General features: G+C 45.9%; 1 protein-coding gene across 1 annotated transcript in view; it reads left to right on the top strand.

The window, feature by feature from the left end:
• ARHGEF38 (Rho guanine nucleotide exchange factor 38) overlaps positions 1-16,845 on the top strand; it is a 459,846-nt gene extending 443,001 nt beyond the window's left edge. The window contains exons 12-14 of the mRNA XM_086962037.1: positions 7,497-7,695; positions 13,414-13,676; positions 15,697-16,845. Of these exons, the coding sequence (XP_086818163.1) occupies positions 7,497-7,695; positions 13,414-13,676; positions 15,697-15,882 (648 nt within the window). The 3' untranslated portion in view covers positions 15,883-16,845. The remainder of the gene's footprint in view (positions 1-7,496; positions 7,696-13,413; positions 13,677-15,696) is intronic.
• Positions 16,846-17,521: the final 676 nt, after the last annotated feature.

The raw sequence follows: 17,521 nt of genomic DNA, 5'->3' as shown, positions 1-17,521 counted from the left end.
AATCCCCCAGGTGGTGGGAGTGCCCCCAAGAATGTGGTGGGCATTACTCTGGGCCAACAGGAGGACTATGGCCTAGCCAGGTTCCCTGACCACACTCTTGTCTGTGAGACTGGCATGGGGTTTGCCAACTTCACTACTGGACCCCACATTTTGGGAAAGTATAGACAAGAGGTTTTAGTGAATGGTCAGAAAGTTGAGGCATTCAGAGACACAGGGGCCAGCCTCACCATGGTGAGTGACCATCTGGTCCCCTCTGCTCAACTGACCCCTGGTTTTACTTATCAGGTGACAGACATTCATGGAGTGAAGAGAAGGCATCCCATGGCAGTAGTCAAGCTCAGTTGGGGTAATGTCACAGGGCCCATGAGAGTGGCAGTGACAGATAACCTACCTGTAGATTGCTTACTGGGGAATGACCTGGAACTCTCAGCATGGGCTGAGGTGGAGCAAGAAACTCACTCCAGAATGATAGGCCTATCCAGACAGGTTAGTGGGGCAGTAATAGCTACAGCCCCAGTCCAAGCACCATTCCTCCCTGAAAAGGTTGGAAGGGCAGTGGTAGCCACTGCCCAGGCTCAGACAGACTTTCCAGGGCAGGATAGGAGGGCTGTGACAGTCACAGCCCAAACACAAACTGAGTGCCCGCCTGAAAAGGTTGGCAAGGTTGAAATGGTCTCAGCCTCTACTCAAACAGATAGTGAGGTTGTGAAGCCTGAAACGATGGATCACTCCACTCAAACAGAGAGCATTGAGGAGGAAGAAGAGTCTTCCCCCTCCCAGACACTAGGTGAGAGCCAGCCTCCTCAGGGAACTGACTACCCCTGTTGAAGGAACTGCCCCAGAGGTAGTCAGGCCTAGCCTGGCAGAGCCCCTGATGGCAGTGGACCCTTCCCAGGTGGGACCCAGTCTGGAGCAGGTAACCTGCACCTCTCTACCCTGTCTCAGTCAGCCCAGGGCTGAAGAGATCAGGGAGGCCAGTGGTGGACCCCAAAGGGCCCCCTGTCCCAAAGAACCCCTTAATCAGCAGATTAGGATCACTGAAGCTGGTAAACCTAGCCAAGTGAAAATAAGTCAGACTCCTGAGGGATCCCCCTTAAAAGTAGTTAGGGAACTCCCACAGCTGGACACTGTTGGGCACAGCCAAACATGGGGCCTAAAAACCCCAGACCTGACCTGTCCCTCCAGTAAGCCAAACAGAGGGACTCAGCCTCCAGCTTTAGGTAGCCAGAGGCTGACCCTGAGAGCTCAGTGCATCTCAGCTAAAGAAAGAAAGGCACACATGATGAATGGTGATTGGAGGAAGTTGAGCCCAAAGGTAGAGGAGCCTCACTTCAGTACTCCATCCCAGCATCAGCCTTCTTCTTTCCCAAGACACACCAAAGGCAGAGATTCCCTATGGTGGAGACCCTCAGATACCCTTAGGGTGAGAGGTTGCCTAGTGGACCATGACACACGGGGAAACCAAGCCAGAGCTGGTCCTTCCTTATATGGCCACTTAGGTAATAGAGGCTTACCTGGACAAGGATAGCCTTATCTCCTTTCGTTTGGGGGGGGGGGGGGGTTGTGTAGGAAGGTACCTCCTGACTATGGTTGCCCCCAACTTTTTGCCCTGTGTTTTAGCTGGTTTTTGACATAGTCGACCTGGGACCCTGCCAATCAGGACCCCAGGCCTACTGCTCTCTCTTTAAAATGGATTCCATGTACCCTAGGTACATTTCCAATTGGTACTGGGCCACCCTATCAGACCCTGTAACTCAGGGCATGGGTGTACCCAGGGCTGCCAGGGGCTGCAGCATGTATTATGCCACCCCTGGCTGGCCTCCTAAATTTGACACAACTGGCTGCATGACAGCTGGGGCAAAGTCGTGTAATCACCCTTTGCTGTAGATATAGTATACCTATATCTAACCCTAAAATGGGCACACAGATTCCTATCAGTCACTCCTATGGCAGGCCTTGACAATCCTGAAGGCAGAGTGCTTGGAATCGTGTGAGATGGTGCTCTGGCATGAGCTGAGCCTGTCTGCAGCTTGCGGAACCAAGTCCTAATAGCTGTTCCATGATATCGCGTACCATATACTCTTAAGTGCATTATAATCCTCGCGGTTAAATGCTAACTTTGGTATTGCTTTATCAAAACATGTCGAGTAAGGTGTCATACGAATTGGAATACTAACCCCTCGCCAATTCTGGCGACGGGGTTAGCATTCCACCCTTCTAGAGGGGCACGACATGTATGTAACTGTGAACCCCGGTTAAAGTTAACTGAAGCCTCAGCTCCACAAAATGGATGCTGCCACCACAGACACGAGTCTGACCTCCTGCTGCTGGGAGTCCTTCCAGCGAGGGAGGCCTGGACAAAGGGTTTCCTGTCCGGGGCGGTGCTAGCACCGTCCCAGACATGGTTTTGTGTATCCTGGGTAGGCAGGGCTTTTCAGGAAGGTGACTGCTGAGTGGCACCCCGGTGCTCACTACGCATAGGCCGGTCTGAGCCAGTTCCAGGGGCACACCAGCCCCTGGCCTGGGGAAGTCCGGCATGGCAGAGGGGTGTAACCACCCCCCTCCTAGTCCCACCCATAGGCAGGACCTAGTCACCGGGTCAGCCCCCTTTTTTAGTATAAAGATGGGAGCGGGCCCCCTGTTCAAATTAGATCATCTTTGGAATCAAGACACGACTTTCTGCGAAAGGACTTCACGATTTCTTCATCAAGATTCTCCCTTGTGGCTAAGGAGTAGTCACCCTGCATCCGCAGGCACCATCCTAAAGAACACTGCGGTCTGCTGCAAGTCCTTCATCACGAATCCGACGACCCAGCTCGACGAGACCCGGCTTCCCTGGCACCTCTGACCTCTACTCACCTCTACAGCAAAGCTGAGAACCGTGAGTGCGACGAGACCTCGAGGGACCGACGATCGCCAAGACTGCACGACATCTTTACTGCAAGCCCACCGTGTCCTCCACGGGTGAGTGCTTTGGGGTCCGAGAAGCCCCGACCCTGCGCAGCTCCAGCACCCAAGGTCAGCCTCCCTGCATCTCCACGATCTGCGTGGGGCCCTTCTGCTGTTTGCTGTGCACCGCGTTGTTTGGCTACTAGCCGGCTGGCTTGTGGCCTTCTGAACGACGCCCGACGACATCACTGCTGCTGGTCTGGTTACTCCAGACTGGCCCTTGCTTCCTTCTTGAAGAGAGGCACCCCGGACCCTCCTGGCCACTCCAGACGCCATTTTAGGTCCACCGCGTGGGCTTGAATTTGCCAAGGCTTTGTTGCCCAATCCTGGGTCCAGCGACGCCGACAGCTTCTATCTTCGTGGGACAGCTCGATCCTCCTTCCTGGTCACCGACAACGCCTCCTGGTCCGTGAGATCTCCGAGCCCAGCGTCACCCACACGCCTTGTCGAGGTGGCTACCATCCGGTGCCCTCCTGGTGCCCACTGACTACTGGCTAGTAGTCTCGAACTTGGTCCCCTCTGCTTTCAGGTGTCATCTTCCATCGATCCAGGCTTGGATCCACCGAACTTTCTTCACTGGTCGCCTGCCAGCAACTTCTTTCTTCCAGGCTCCTGGTCCGTCAACGAGGATTCCCGACGTCCTTTGAGTCCTATGCAGCTGCAGCCCCTGGGCTAGGTAACTTCGGCATTTCGGTGCCCCAGCATAGCCTCAGTATCCAAGGGTCAGAATCTACTTTCGTTTTCTCCCTACCAGGTCGGGCTCGCCCGAGAACACTAACTTTGCAAATTCTAGCTACCATAGACTTTGTCCCGCATCTCGCGTGAGAGTGCACACACTGCACCCGAGTCCCCTGGGTCTCCTAGAAGTAATCTAACGATTCTATAGTCAAGTCCTAGCGATTCCAAAGCCTATTAGTACTGTACTTACCTGCTAGTAATTTCGCATTCCACTTTTCAAGTATATGGTTTTCCGTGCCCCTCGGGCATTTGTATATACTGTGCTAACTTAAGTATTTTTGTAAGAGTTTTGGTTTGTGCTTAGTACCCTGTCCTCATAAAGAGTACAGGGCTGTTGTGATCCTTAATAAATAACTGTTTATTTTCATAACACTTGTGTGGTGTCCTTTCACTTGGTGTTCAAGGGGTATATGTGGTATAACAGCTGGCTTAACACGCCCTCTCGAGTCTTTAGCCTTAGACTGCTCGTATCCACGCTACTAGGATAGCTGGTCTATAAGGTTGACTTACAACCAATCATCAATAAGGGTTGCTGGACTGATACATAGTGTTCACTAGAATAGTGACCACTGCATATCAGGCCACCTTCTCACACAGAGCCTTTCTACCACATTATAAATCATTAAGAAACAGTAACCAAGAAAAAACTCTTTCTTTGCTGCTCAGCAGTTAGATAAGTGCAAGTGTATTTTCTTGCAGATTGTTTTATATGGATCACTGAGATACGGATTGGTGGACTACTGTTTGCTTCAAGGACTCATGGGAGTTGTAGTCTTTGTGTTATGGTATTATACATTTTGGGCTGCTGAGAAAAAATGAAGAAATAAATTAATAATGTGTGCTGACATGGAATCCGTTATTAAAAAGGTATTGTATTATTCCATTTATAAAACGCTTACCCCTATGCGGGGTGCAGAACGGATTTTCCACATGAGTAGGATGTTTCATCATGCAGGGTGTGTTAACTTTGCTTACAGTACTTGGAGAATGACTCCATTGTTGATCTGACAATCATCCAATCACCCCCAGCCCATTGAGAGCAATTGAAAGTTCCCTGAAGTGTGGATAATGGATCAGAATGAGTATACTTTGAGTTTATTTTCAGAGTTGGAAGCCAAATGCAAATGTTCTATGAGTGCCCACAAATTTGTTTGGAGGGTTGGACCAACTTTTGCAGAAGTATGCACAAAGGAAACTGCCGGAACCTGCCTTTGTAACCAAATCTGCTCACACAAAAAAATGTTCCCTCACTGGTAGAATTCCCATATGAGCACATCCCATTGAGCATATCCCATATGATCAGATTCCCCTTGTAATGGTAACATCTCAAAATTCCTGACTCTGATTCTTAAAGGCACTTACTCATGCAAATAAGATGAACCTGGCTGCGCTAATAACTTTGGGACTCGAGTCCTTGCTGGAGAAGGCTGCTCTGACCCCAGTGCTTAGAAACACGCATCGACGAGCAGAACGCTTAGGTGTTCATTTCCTGAAGGCAGGCCAAAGGGTCAAGTATGTGTGTTTGTATTTCAAGCTTTGCCGGTCCATCCTGCCTACTCCAGGCCACTATAAACTTTCCATACGTTATCATTTTCTTCATAAATTACTTCGTTAATGCCAAGTTTTACCAGTCCACTTTTTGTGGTTATTGAATTTTCAGTATTTTGAAGCAAATTAGAAAACCCTGTTGTATCTTTTGCTCGTAACCGTTTCAAATGTATTGTGAAAAGGAAGAAACAGGGATATCGTAAGGTAAACATCTTTTATAACACTCATTAAAAATGTTTTAAAACTGGCTTAATGGAAGAAATCACTCCACTTTCGCTTCACCACTCACAATTACGAATCTAATGCTACTTTGGAGCTATCGATTTTAAATCACAGAGACGATCTCCTTGGTCCTCAAACCCTCATTGAAATGTTTTAACTATGAATTTGCAAATAAGCAACGTTTGTCCGGTTTCTAAGAAATGGAGAAACGGTTTAGTTTCGGGTCCGAAATAAGTCTGCGTTTGCACTTGCTTAAATCCTGAGATGTAAGTGCAGTTCACTTTGTGTTCACACACATAGGTCAAGCAGAATCAGCACTGTGGGTCTGGAGGTCTACATTTAGGACCAGTGGCGGCTGGTAGGCAACCGGGGCAGAGCGGCAGTTAGAAAAAAAGACTTACCTGTGGGTCGCTAGCTGCTGCCTCTCCTCCATCCTGCAATATCCAGCCTCCCGGAAGCACCCAGGCTCTCCTAACCAATCACGACACTGCCTTACAGCAGTGTTGGGATTGGTCTGAGTGCTGAGAGGGACTGGGAGCCTGTGTAATACAGCCAATGGAGAACATGCAAAGTGCATCTGACGGTTTGGCCGGCCGCACAGTAATGCGCTCTTTTGGGCAACCACTCCTCCTACCTCTACGTCACGCTATTCTAGCCAAATTAAATGATAACATTGTTATTATCATTTTATTTTTACTTTGCTCTGCTCTTAGGGCAGTGGGGTGTCGCTCCTCCACCTTAGTGGAGGAGCCACCCCTGTGTGTGACCTTGGAAGGGTGTGCATGCAAGTGGGCTAGTGGCTTCCATACCTGCATGAGTGGATTGTGTTTCGAAGAATACGGTCTGTAACAGAGCATGATTACATACGTGTGGTAAATACAGCCACTTGGCCCACCTGAAAACCGTGGTAGCCTAGTGACCTCCATCGAGCATGAGGCGCTGTGGATATTTGTGTATGGATATCCTGATAATGCACTCTGTGTTGTAGATCCTATAATCGGGTTCTTTACCTTGGGTTCATTAGGATCACATCCGTCTCATTTTTCAGGATGACTGCTGTCCATGTAAATCAGATCATTTAGATGCAAAATGATGGGGCCCCCCTGCAAAATATGATGAGGAGCCCATTACTCTCCCATATTTCACAGATATTCATTGGATATGGGCTGAATGGGGGCCTCTGAAGGTTTGGGTTCCCTTGAAGAGTTGGTGGCTCCCCCTGCACCGCAGGGGCCTGTGTAACGTCCCTGCATAGATCAATCTGGATTTTCCCAGTTCAGATGTCCTAGTAGTCAAAGAAGGGGAATCTGGAAAGCCAGGCAGAAAGGGGTTAGCGAATAACTAGGATCTGGTGACTGGCACAGTGTAGTTGTTATGAGAAAATGTGGGATGAAGGTATGAGAGATGCATGTTATTGCTGCGAAGCTTAGCCTTGAGCGCCACGGTTCAAAGTGTGTCTTAGACTCCATTTTGTAATAGTGTAACACAGGTGGCATCGCCGCATTCATCGGACATGATAGAATTAGGGGGCCACAAAACATTTCCATAGAGGCAGAGAGTCACAAGCCTTATCAGCATTTTCTTTTTTTAGAAAATTAGGGTAACTAGAACCTTAACATAGTCACAGTACTTGGCAACTTTGAAGGATGCTACTAATTTGGTCAAAATTGATTAGCGGTCACTAAAATGTTAATGCCTTCTACCTAGACCTAGAGTCACTTCTTCACATGCTCCTACGTATATTTTTTCGAAACCCATTTCTTCTACAGAGAACAAAACAGGCTTCATGCCACTTTGCAGACCTGGTTATTGTTGTTGTGCAGAAAACACAGGAAATACCTTTTTTGTTATTGGAATCTGCTGATGGTTATTCAGTGCATTAGTTTAAACTTCAGCATCAGACTACCGCTTCAGAGCTTGTGACAGAGGATATAATGTGTGCCTGTGCTCAACCCCTCTAATAAAAGCAGGATCTTGTTCTGAGATATTGGCAGTGCCAAGGAGCTGCACAATGTAACGTTTCCTTATTGTATTTAAAGCCAGAAAGCCCACGTCAAACTGAGAGCCAGAGATCCACGTTACTGTCTACTTACTGTGCGGAAAAGATTTACCAGGCGAAGCGCAAGTGCAATGCGACCCAGGAGCTGGATATTGATCTCTACGAAGGCGAGCTTGTGGCTCTCGTCGAAGAAAAGGATCCCTTGGGAAGCACCAGCCGGTGGTTTGTGGACACAGGAGGTGTGTATTTGCTCACATTTCCAAATATTGACTTTCTGTTGGGCTGTAATATTGCTTTTCTTCTTTTCTGGTCATGTTGGAGTCACAGCCAAGCAATATCTGCTTCACTTTGAAGAACCACGGTTCCACCCATTGTGTTTATATATGTAAACAGTGTAGGTAGCAACGGAGACAAAGGCGCAATGTGCACCGCGTACTGAGCTACATCTACAAGCTGAACATCCTTTGTAATCAATCTCATATTCACACAAGACAGGCCTTCTATTTAATAGTTGGAGAAGCTGACCTGGTGCCAGTTGTGACCACTGTCTTACCGTTAGCCCACTCTCCTTTTCCATAATGCACGTATGATTGTTGATAATGACTTACCAACCGAGCTCATAGCATGTGTTGCAGAACTACCTTTTTCCTTCGAACATTGACAATGGATATCTGCTGCTCAATATCAATATGTACATCTTACAGGAGAAGGTGTACTATGACTTTTGCAACAAAGATAATACCCGTCCTCTTTGACTAAGTGTATTATTTTATTTTCAGTACCATAGGAGGGATCACACAGTGTTATGCCTTTCATTGTTTTCCCAGTTCATTAGTGTATATATTCTCATGGGTTGGGTTTGAAGCTCAGGGGATCCACCTCCCTCTACAGAGCTCCAGAGTAATGAAATCCCTCTTCTACACACTTCAGGATTCACAATTTCTCAGGTTTGGGAAAAATTGAAAGTCACACTGGGGAACTGCACACTCCGCAGGAGACCCTATGTTCAGTAAACCACAAAAACCTAAATCACGATTGGCCGACTGAGCACGGTAATAAATGCACAGGAATCCTAAAGCTGAATCATTCCCTTTTCATTGCTTGATCAAAATAAATCATTGTGCATTCAATAAGTGAATTTACTGTAAAATGGGTTATCCTACGAACGTAAATTTTCACATAGTTTGGGAGCTTCTGTTTAGGAAAAAAAATTGTGGTTTCTTGTAACAAATATATTCACCTATAGAGTTGTGATGTGTGGATTTCATGTAGAACCTTATGAGCGGACAATGCTAATTTCGTGTTAATGGATAGCAATATTCAGTGTAGTGGATGTACTGTGTAATCTAACATGTATAGTGGAATAAATCCGCAGCTTTTATGTCATGGTTAACTCACATAAAATGGAACTCATTGCCAAAAGGCCTACATGAGAGTAATGGCTCCATGTACAAAAGGTTTTTGTGGGCCCAAGTTCTGTGATTTGCAAAACCACACGATTTGTGATCGCAAAATACCGTTTTAAGTGAAGCATAAAACTTCTTGTGTGAATTGGAAAAGCCTTTCCAATTTGCATAATGGGTTCTTCATTTTGAATTGTAAATAGGAGGAGCATGAAAGGGGGGACCCCTCCTAGTTGTGATTGGTAGCAAAATATTTCAATAGTTTGTGACCTCCACTGTGATCTCAAACCTTTGAAAAGTTACCATGTTGTGGTGGTAATGGATTTGTTGTGGGTTGGCTTTTCCTTTCGGAATGTGTCAGTGACTAGGGAGGGAGCAGGCGGGGATCGAGGGGACCCAAACGCAAAACACATATTTTTTAAACACATAGGGGCCGATTATGATGGCGGACGGACCTGAGTCCGTCCGCCACTATAGAGTAGGAGGGACCGTCCGCAGGGGCTGCGGAGGTCCCTCCGTGCAGATTAGGATGTGACCGCCAGGGTGGCGGTCACATCTTCAATCTTTAACATTGCGGCGGGTGCAGCTTGAAGCTGCACCCGCCGCAATGTTAAAAAAGCATGCACAGCATTTGCGTGCACAAAGCGGCAGGCACCACGCGGTGCCTGCTGCTTTGTGCACGCAAATGCAGGGGGGTACCCTAGGTACCCCCCATGTGCACCCCCCACCCCCCCTTCACCTAGGGGGCCCGCAACGGGCCCCCGCAGTGAAGTTCCGTATGCTTTTCCACGGCGGAAAACCCGCAGAGGCAAAGCATATTGTACTGCCCATCCTAATATGGTGGACGGTGTCTGGAAGACACCGTCACCATATTAAAGCTTTTCCGCTGCGGTTGTAAGCCGACCGCGGCGGAAAAGCTGCGGACGGAAACCAGGACCCACCAGCCATCCTAATGTGGCGGTGGGTCCTTGGTCAGTCCGCTGCGGTTTTTCCGCATCCTCGGGGCCGGCGGTGGCTTCCGCCGGCCCCGAGGATGCGGAAAAACCGCAATCCTAATGACCCCCTAGATCTGTCCCTCTTAGGAATATGGGCTACCTTAAAAAAAATAAAGTTATGATGCAAGTGAAGGTCTACATCTCCTTGCAGGCCACCATACTTGTGTCTGTAGCCAATCGCAGGGACCACAAATAGTGACATGCCAAGTTAAAATTCATTAAGCAGGCTATTTTGCGACCCTCTCCTAATGGGCATTTGGCAGTGTGATATGATATATGATATGATATAGGGGATTTGTAGAGCACACGTTCACCAGCTGTTTCTTGCCGCTAAGTGGAGGGGCTGAGGGGCACAGCAATGTGTTGGAATTAGTTTAAGGCTTGGGGGAAGAGCCTGGTCTTAAGTGACTTCCTGAACTGGGCATAGGAGAGGAGAAGGCGGAGTTCGAGGGGGAGGGAATTCCAGAAGAGTGGGGCTTGGGAGGAAAATCTCAGGCCACCATTCCTCTTGCGTCTGAAGGAGCAGGGGGACAGGAGATTGGAGCACGAAGAGCGTAGGACGCGGGAAGGGACATAACGGTGTATTCGGGAGGCAATGAAGGAGGGTCCCTGGGAAGAGAGGGCTTTGTGGATCAGGCAGCCCAGTTTAAAAAGGCTGCGCTGGACCAGTGGGAGCCAATGAGGCTCCTAAGGAGGGGTTTAGTGTGGCTAGACTTGGGCTGGCCAAAAATAAGCCTGGCTGCTTGGTTCGGGATGAGTTGGAGTCGGTGAGATTGGTACGCGGGTATGCCAGCATACAACGAGTTTGCATAGTCAATGCGGACATGACTAGTCCCAGGGTGACCTGAACGAGAGCCTCATGTGACAACAATCTGCTAATTTTCCTAATTCGACGCAGATGGAAAAAGCAGGTGGAGACCACTGAATTGATATGGGCCCTCATGGAGGGGTCGCTGCTAATGGTGATGCCAGGATTGAGTTTGAGCTGGTTTGCTTTCATCCAAGTGCTGATGAAGGTCATGGTGGATTGAACGTTCACAACAGAGGAGGGGGAGGGGTCAATGTTAAAAATGAGCTGCAGGGCGTCAGCATAGTTGAAAACGACTACTGATCTTTTCTGGAGTTCGGAGATCAGGGGAAGGATATACAAGTTGAACAAAAGGGGGGAGAGGGAGGAGCCCTCAGGGACTCCACAGGTGAGTCGTTTCCCTTCCGAGGCGAAGGGGGGAGGCAGACTGCTTGGAAGCGGTCTTGGAGGAAGGAGTGATCCATCTCAGTGGTGGGCCCCGGATGCTGGCGCTCTCGACCCGATCGAGGAGAACAGCGTGGTCGAGGGTGTCACCTGGTAATACACAGGTCCCATCACAAAATTGTAATCCAGCTTCAAAAAGTTGCTGTGTGCTTTCTTCCCACTCCCTGTGATCAGCCTGTAGGTATATTGGGCCCCAAATGTGATTTGGTTTTTTTGTGTTGAAAAATTGAATTCTATCTAGATCAGACTCCGAGTGTGCATGGAACTTTCTGTCAATCTACTCATTTTGTCGTTAAAGGCCATATACGTAGGTGTGATTATCAAGTCTGGGGATAACTAATTATTTTGTTTTTTGTTGTTTTGCAGTTTTTCACATAGGCATAAAAGACTATAAGCTACTTTAATGAAGTTCTTATAGGAAGCAGATATGAAACCAGCATTCTCCCAGGTGACAAGGCCGATGAGAACTTAGTCTATCACTTTAAATTGGTCTGCAAAGGTTAAATAGGTTGTTGCTACTTTAACAGTTGCCTCTTCACATGGAACAGAATAGTGAAACTATTTTCGACAAGATAAATGTAAGCTAGTACTACTGGTAGACCTTCTGTATTGTATAGCACCATTCATGTAGTGCATACTACCCTTCTGTGGGGTGCTGAAGGGCTGGCCTACATAAGTAGCATACTACACCATGCACGGTGTGCGGTTGGAAGGATATTGTTTTTGTGTTGATCCTATGTGGGAAGTGTTTCCATCTGTACATGATGACCATGAGGTGTGGTTATCATGTTATGGGATGCAGCGCATTGCAGTGTGTTGGATGATCAAGCGTGAGAGATAGATGCACATTTTTATGTTTTTCGGTATGCTGTTAGCTTTGAACAGCTGTTCAGGGACTGTTTGTGGTTTTTCATATGATATAGTCTGCTTAGCTGTTTACTGCACTGGGTTTTCCAGTTTGAGATTGTGCATAGTTTTGGTCCTGAGCTGGCATGGTTGGAGGGAGAGAGAGAAGTGGAGAGATCTGTAGGGATGGGTATTTTTATTATGATCCCATACCCATATTTGAGCGTCTATATGAGATGTGAAGAAGCAGTCAGATTGTATAGATATATTTGACCTGCAATAAATGGCCTGTGTTAAAGCCATCCAAAACTGTCCAGTAATGTGTGACAGATCTCTTCAGTTACACCATGCCTGTTCATTTGGTGATATTTGCTTTTTTTGCTATACAGTGCGGGTGATAGACAGTCGCATAGCAGGTATGTATTATGTGAATTTAAACGGTATAAGTTACAATTTGTTTCTGAACTCTGCGTGTTATGGTTTTAGCATAATTGTGAGCATTAGCATTTATATATGAAAGTATATAACTATATGTTATGGTGACCCGTAGGTCAGCTCTTTCTTGCTTACCTGCATAATGAAAGCAGTTTGCTGGTGGAGTTGTTTGCAATTCATGGGATGTAAGCTGTGGATTGCACTTGAGGGTGTGACTGTTTTCTGGGCATTGCTGCCTGGTTGAAGATGGTTCGTTTAAATAGGAAATAACCACACCTTCAACTGTTTTCAGAAGTGTATATGTACCTAGGTGCTTCTAATGCTGGCTGGTAGTAAGTTCCAGTGATGGGCAGCTAATACTGAGAAAGCAGTGCCTCTCATTGATTTGTTATGGTGCTGTGGGGCGGTAAGTGGTGTAAGCCTGGATCACAGTGTTCTGTTTAGTTTGTATTGCTTCAATTTAACTTGTTCGTATAGCGGCCCTTTTCGTTGGGAGGCTCTATGGACAATGCAAAGTGCCTTGCACATTGCCCTTATAGGTGGCCAGTGGAGAGTTTGCAGGACTGGGGTCATGCGTTCTCATGGGTGACAGTGGAAAAGAAGCCTTGTGCAGCATTTTGGATAAGTTTTATTTCATGTATAGTGAATGTGGGTGAGCCAAGGGTGTTGGCATAGTTGAGCTTGGAGATTACGAGCATGAGGATGGCGTGCAGTTTAAGTTGCTATGTAAGGTATGGGAAGATGGGAAGTAGCTTTTCGTTTTATAGAAGGCACTCTTTTTAACATTGTTAACATGAGGTATCAAGGAGAAGTCAGAATCATCGTTATTCCTAGATTTCTAACTTCTCTTGATGTTGTCAGATGGACTTCAAATGCCATAGGTAAAATAGCTGTAGGCTGGTAGTTATGCCATCATCCACATTTCATCATCTTGGTCTTTGTGCTGTTGAGCTATGGATGGTTCTTCATCATCCATGTGTTTATGGTTACCTAGATCCATGTGGCTGTCTTTCTTTTTGCTTGCAGTTACCCGTGGGTATGTGTACTCATCTTTCCTGAAACCCTACAATCCAGGAAAAAATCTAAAAGTGGTCACAGACTGCGGTTTCCATGATGATGATTTTGACAACATCAGTCTTTTTGTCTCATCGCGGTCGCCCAGCATTATAGCCCCTAAGATGCTAGGAGACAGCCTCAATGACTATAACTCTTCTTCCCAAGGCTTGGGAGAAGCGCCAGTCGCTAATGGAACAGAGGCAGACAGTTCTATTGAAGTGGATGATCAGCATGTAAGTATAGCTGCAACATAAGTTTCCTTGAACTTGTTATTTTACAATAAAATATTCTCCACAACCAGTTAAAGCACCTCGATTCATCATAAACTGATGCTCTAAATTCAAAGTTTACAAAAAATTGTAGAGTTGTGCACGTGACATATCATCATTGTGTTGGTTCTGCGAGTAAATAATTTAGAGTGGCCTTCCATTTTCAAGCTCTGTCAACATAGGAGCTTTGATTCAGTTTCATTGTTGACCACATGCTAATAGAGGACAAACTTGGAAGGCAAGGGCTCATAATTAACATGAAAGGGGTGGGTGGGTCAGTTGAAGGGTGGGTGAGTGAAAAGATGAATGTAAGGATGGATGAGTGAAAGAACGGATGGATGAGAGAAAGGGAGGGCGGATGGATAGATCAGTGAATGGATGGATGGATGAGTGAAATGGTGGTTGGATACATGATGAGGGAAAGGATGGATGGGTGAGTGAAAGAGTAAATGGATGGATGTGTCGGTCAAAGGGTGGATGTACTGATGAGTGAAAGGGAGGTTGGATGGATGAAAGGGTGGAGGGATGAGCGAAATGGTGGATGGATGGATGAGCGAAATGGTGTATAGATGCATGATGAGAGAAAGGATGGATGAATGCATGGATGAGTGAAAGAGTGGATGGATGTCATTAAAAAGGTAGATGGATGGATGAGTGAAATGATGGATGGATGTGTGAGTTGAAGGGTGGGTGGATACATGATGAAAGAAAGGATGGTTTAGTGAGTTAGTGAAGGGATAGATGGATGAGTGAGAGTAAATCGGTGGATGAATGCATGGCCACTGAAAGGTTGGGTGGATGGATGAGTGAAAGGAAGAATTATGGATGGGTGGATGGAGTGAAGGGTGGACGTATGGGTGAGTAAAGTGATGGATGGTTGAGTGAACGCATGGATGGAAGGATGGATGAGTGAAAGAATGGATGTCTAAGTGTAAGGATGGATGAGTGAAAGGGTGACTGGATTGACAAATAAGTGGGTGAAAGCACGGATGAGTGAAAGGGTAGATTGATGGATGGATGGGTGGAAGGGTTGATGGATGAGTGAAAGGATGGACGGATGAGTGAAAGGATGGCTGGCTAAAAGGGTGGCCAGATGGTGGATGAGTGAAAGGGAGGATTGTGGATAGATGGAGTGAAATGATGGATGGAATGGTTTGATGGATTGGTTTGGAGATGGATGGATTGGTTTGGATATGGATGGACGGATGTAATAGTGAAAGACTGAGTGATGGATGAAAGACTGTATAGATGACAATGTAAAGGTGAAATGGTGGATATCGATGGGTGGATGGAAGGATGAATGTATCTGTTTGGATGGAAGAGACAAGAGAGCTCTTCTAGAGAGGGTCGCATTGATTTCACTTGTTTGGTGCCATAGAGCTTTGGTTCAAGGTGTTTTTTTTTTAATTTTCTGGTTACTTCCTTGCATCTATTTAATAGCTACCAGAGTAGATGGCAGATCTATTCAGTTGGGATCAACTTTCCTGACCGATGACCATTTGGCTACATGTTTGAAAGAGGGACAGAATCAGCATGTCTTTTATACACTCATGGATCATAAAATCACACTTTTTATTGAGCTTCAACAAATTACTTTTTTATATCTGTATTGGGGTTCTAATGATAGTCATATGACATTAAACCTTAACTTACTAAACCTTGCAGCAACTCTTCTATTTGGGAAAGGAATACTTCTGAAAAAATTTGACTAAATGAAGCAAGGTTATAAGAAGGATTCAAAAGCCTTACAAAACATAAAGTAGTGCTAAAGTTGCATTAGCAAGTTACTAACAAGGAAATGGCCAGACAGCTTCACAAATACAGGCCACTGCAGACGTTACTACTAAGTTCCTGAAATCAGCTTATCCTGAAGAGCAGGGTTATTTGAAGCATGCGAGTTGACCCATCGTTACTTTTATGTTGTAGGCGTTGGTTGCTTGATTAGCACTTTATAAATCAGTGATTAATTGTTCTTCTCTGTTAGATTTTCTATGCAGTGTATGCCTTTGAAGCACGAGGTCAACAGGAGCTCAGCCTCCAGGAGTACCAGCGTGTTCGCATTCTGAAGTTCTCAGACCTAAGCGGCAACAAAGAGTGGTGGTTGGCCGAAGCTGAAGGTCAGAAAGGATATGTGCCGGCTAATTACCTTGGAAAGATGACCTATGCCTAAGGAACTCAAGAGGTTTCCTGCTCTTTAGCTCCTCTTTGCTGTGGTATTGGGTGGACATTACCATAGTGTGGTAGGTTATCCACATTATCACACTGAAGCCATCATAACTCCAGACTCCGTAATGTTGAAAACAGGATCCCTGCCGGAAACCAGGAGTGAGATGACATTGTTTGAGGAATATCCTTCGAATGTCCAAAGCAAAGATTGATCAAGTATCAGAAGACCAACTCCGTTATTGTCCTGGGCTGGTTCTAACATATTTTCCTGCAAACATCTACTTCCATTAACTGGTCCAAGTAAGGTTGTAAGGTCATTTAATGATCTAATGAAGGACACAAAGCAACCTTAAGATTCATCGACTCAGATGCCAAAGAAAGGAATGCGCTATTCCGTAGCTGGAAATATTATTCTTTTTATTATTTTACTATTTGTTTTAGTATTGTCAAGATGTGCTCAACTGGATGGACACTGGGTTCTGACCTTTAGAATAATCTAGAGTGATCTTTGGAAGCAAAATGTCATGGGAAGTACAAAGTAAGGGACCCAGAAAGTACTGATGGTGGGAGGGACGGCTGGTGCCCGCCTCTGGCCTGGTATATCACACAACTAGGTGGGGTTTTTGGAGCACCAACAGACATTTCTAGAATACGCAGGTAAAACGTTTTATTAAGATTAGCGCACAATTTTAAAAACAAATACGGTCAAACTTATAAATACCTGGAAAATTGTAAGAGAATGTTATGGCTGGCAATTGCCTGTTAGCGTGAAGGCCTTGATTTGACAGAACTATATATGTAACTGTTGTCTCAGCAGTAGAGCTGGAAAAAAATGTAACAGGTTGACACAGGTCAGTGTTTATTTTTTATGGTGTGACAAGCAAAAGAGAAAATTACTAAATAATTAGGACTTTTCTTGCTACCTGCTTGCCAGGGTGGTGTATCAGCAAATATAATATGCTACAATGCATGCTTTTACATTGCGTTCCATAACAATACGGTTGTTACAACAACCGCGTTGTTAGAAAGCGATACCTTTACAACGCAAGTCATTAGATCGACTTGCACTAGATGGTGCTCCAACATTAGGAATAGTATAATTTACTATTCCAACTTCACCCTGCGCAATAGTAGGGAAGGTTTTGGAATAGTAAATCATACTATTCCTTAGGTTGGAGCGCCATCTAGAGCAAGTCAATCTAATGACTTGTGATGTAATGGCATTGCGTTGTTAGAACACGGTCGTTGTAATGCTAACGCAATGTAACAACCGTGTTGTAAAGGTTGTTTCCCCGTGTCATCTTAGCTTTTAAATGATCCTTGCAGCTTTTGGACTGATGAGTCCCAGCTGACCTTTATGTGTAGCACAACCTTTAACCTCAGTTTCCTAAACAAGTACCTGAATTCATATTATGATATCACAATATTTTAAACATCAATCCGAAGACTGTTAGTGTGGCAGTATCCCTGCTCTCCCTGGCTCCCTCTCGGCATTCCCCACTGCCTCACACTGATGAGCACTTTAGATACTGATGAAGGCTACCAGAGTTGAGCCCGTTTAGAAAGACATAGTTTGTTTACAGGACAGGTCACAAAATTGGCACCTGTGGAGGAAAATGCATCAATTGACAAAGTGCTTAATT

Source organism: Lissotriton vulgaris, chromosome 3_1, assembly GCF_964263255.1.
Source record: "Lissotriton vulgaris chromosome 3_1, aLisVul1.2, whole genome shotgun sequence".
NCBI lineage: Eukaryota > Metazoa > Chordata > Amphibia > Caudata > Salamandridae > Lissotriton > Lissotriton vulgaris.
The sequence above is the reverse complement of the archived record's forward strand: the minus strand, read 5'-3'. Positions and strand labels throughout refer to the sequence as shown.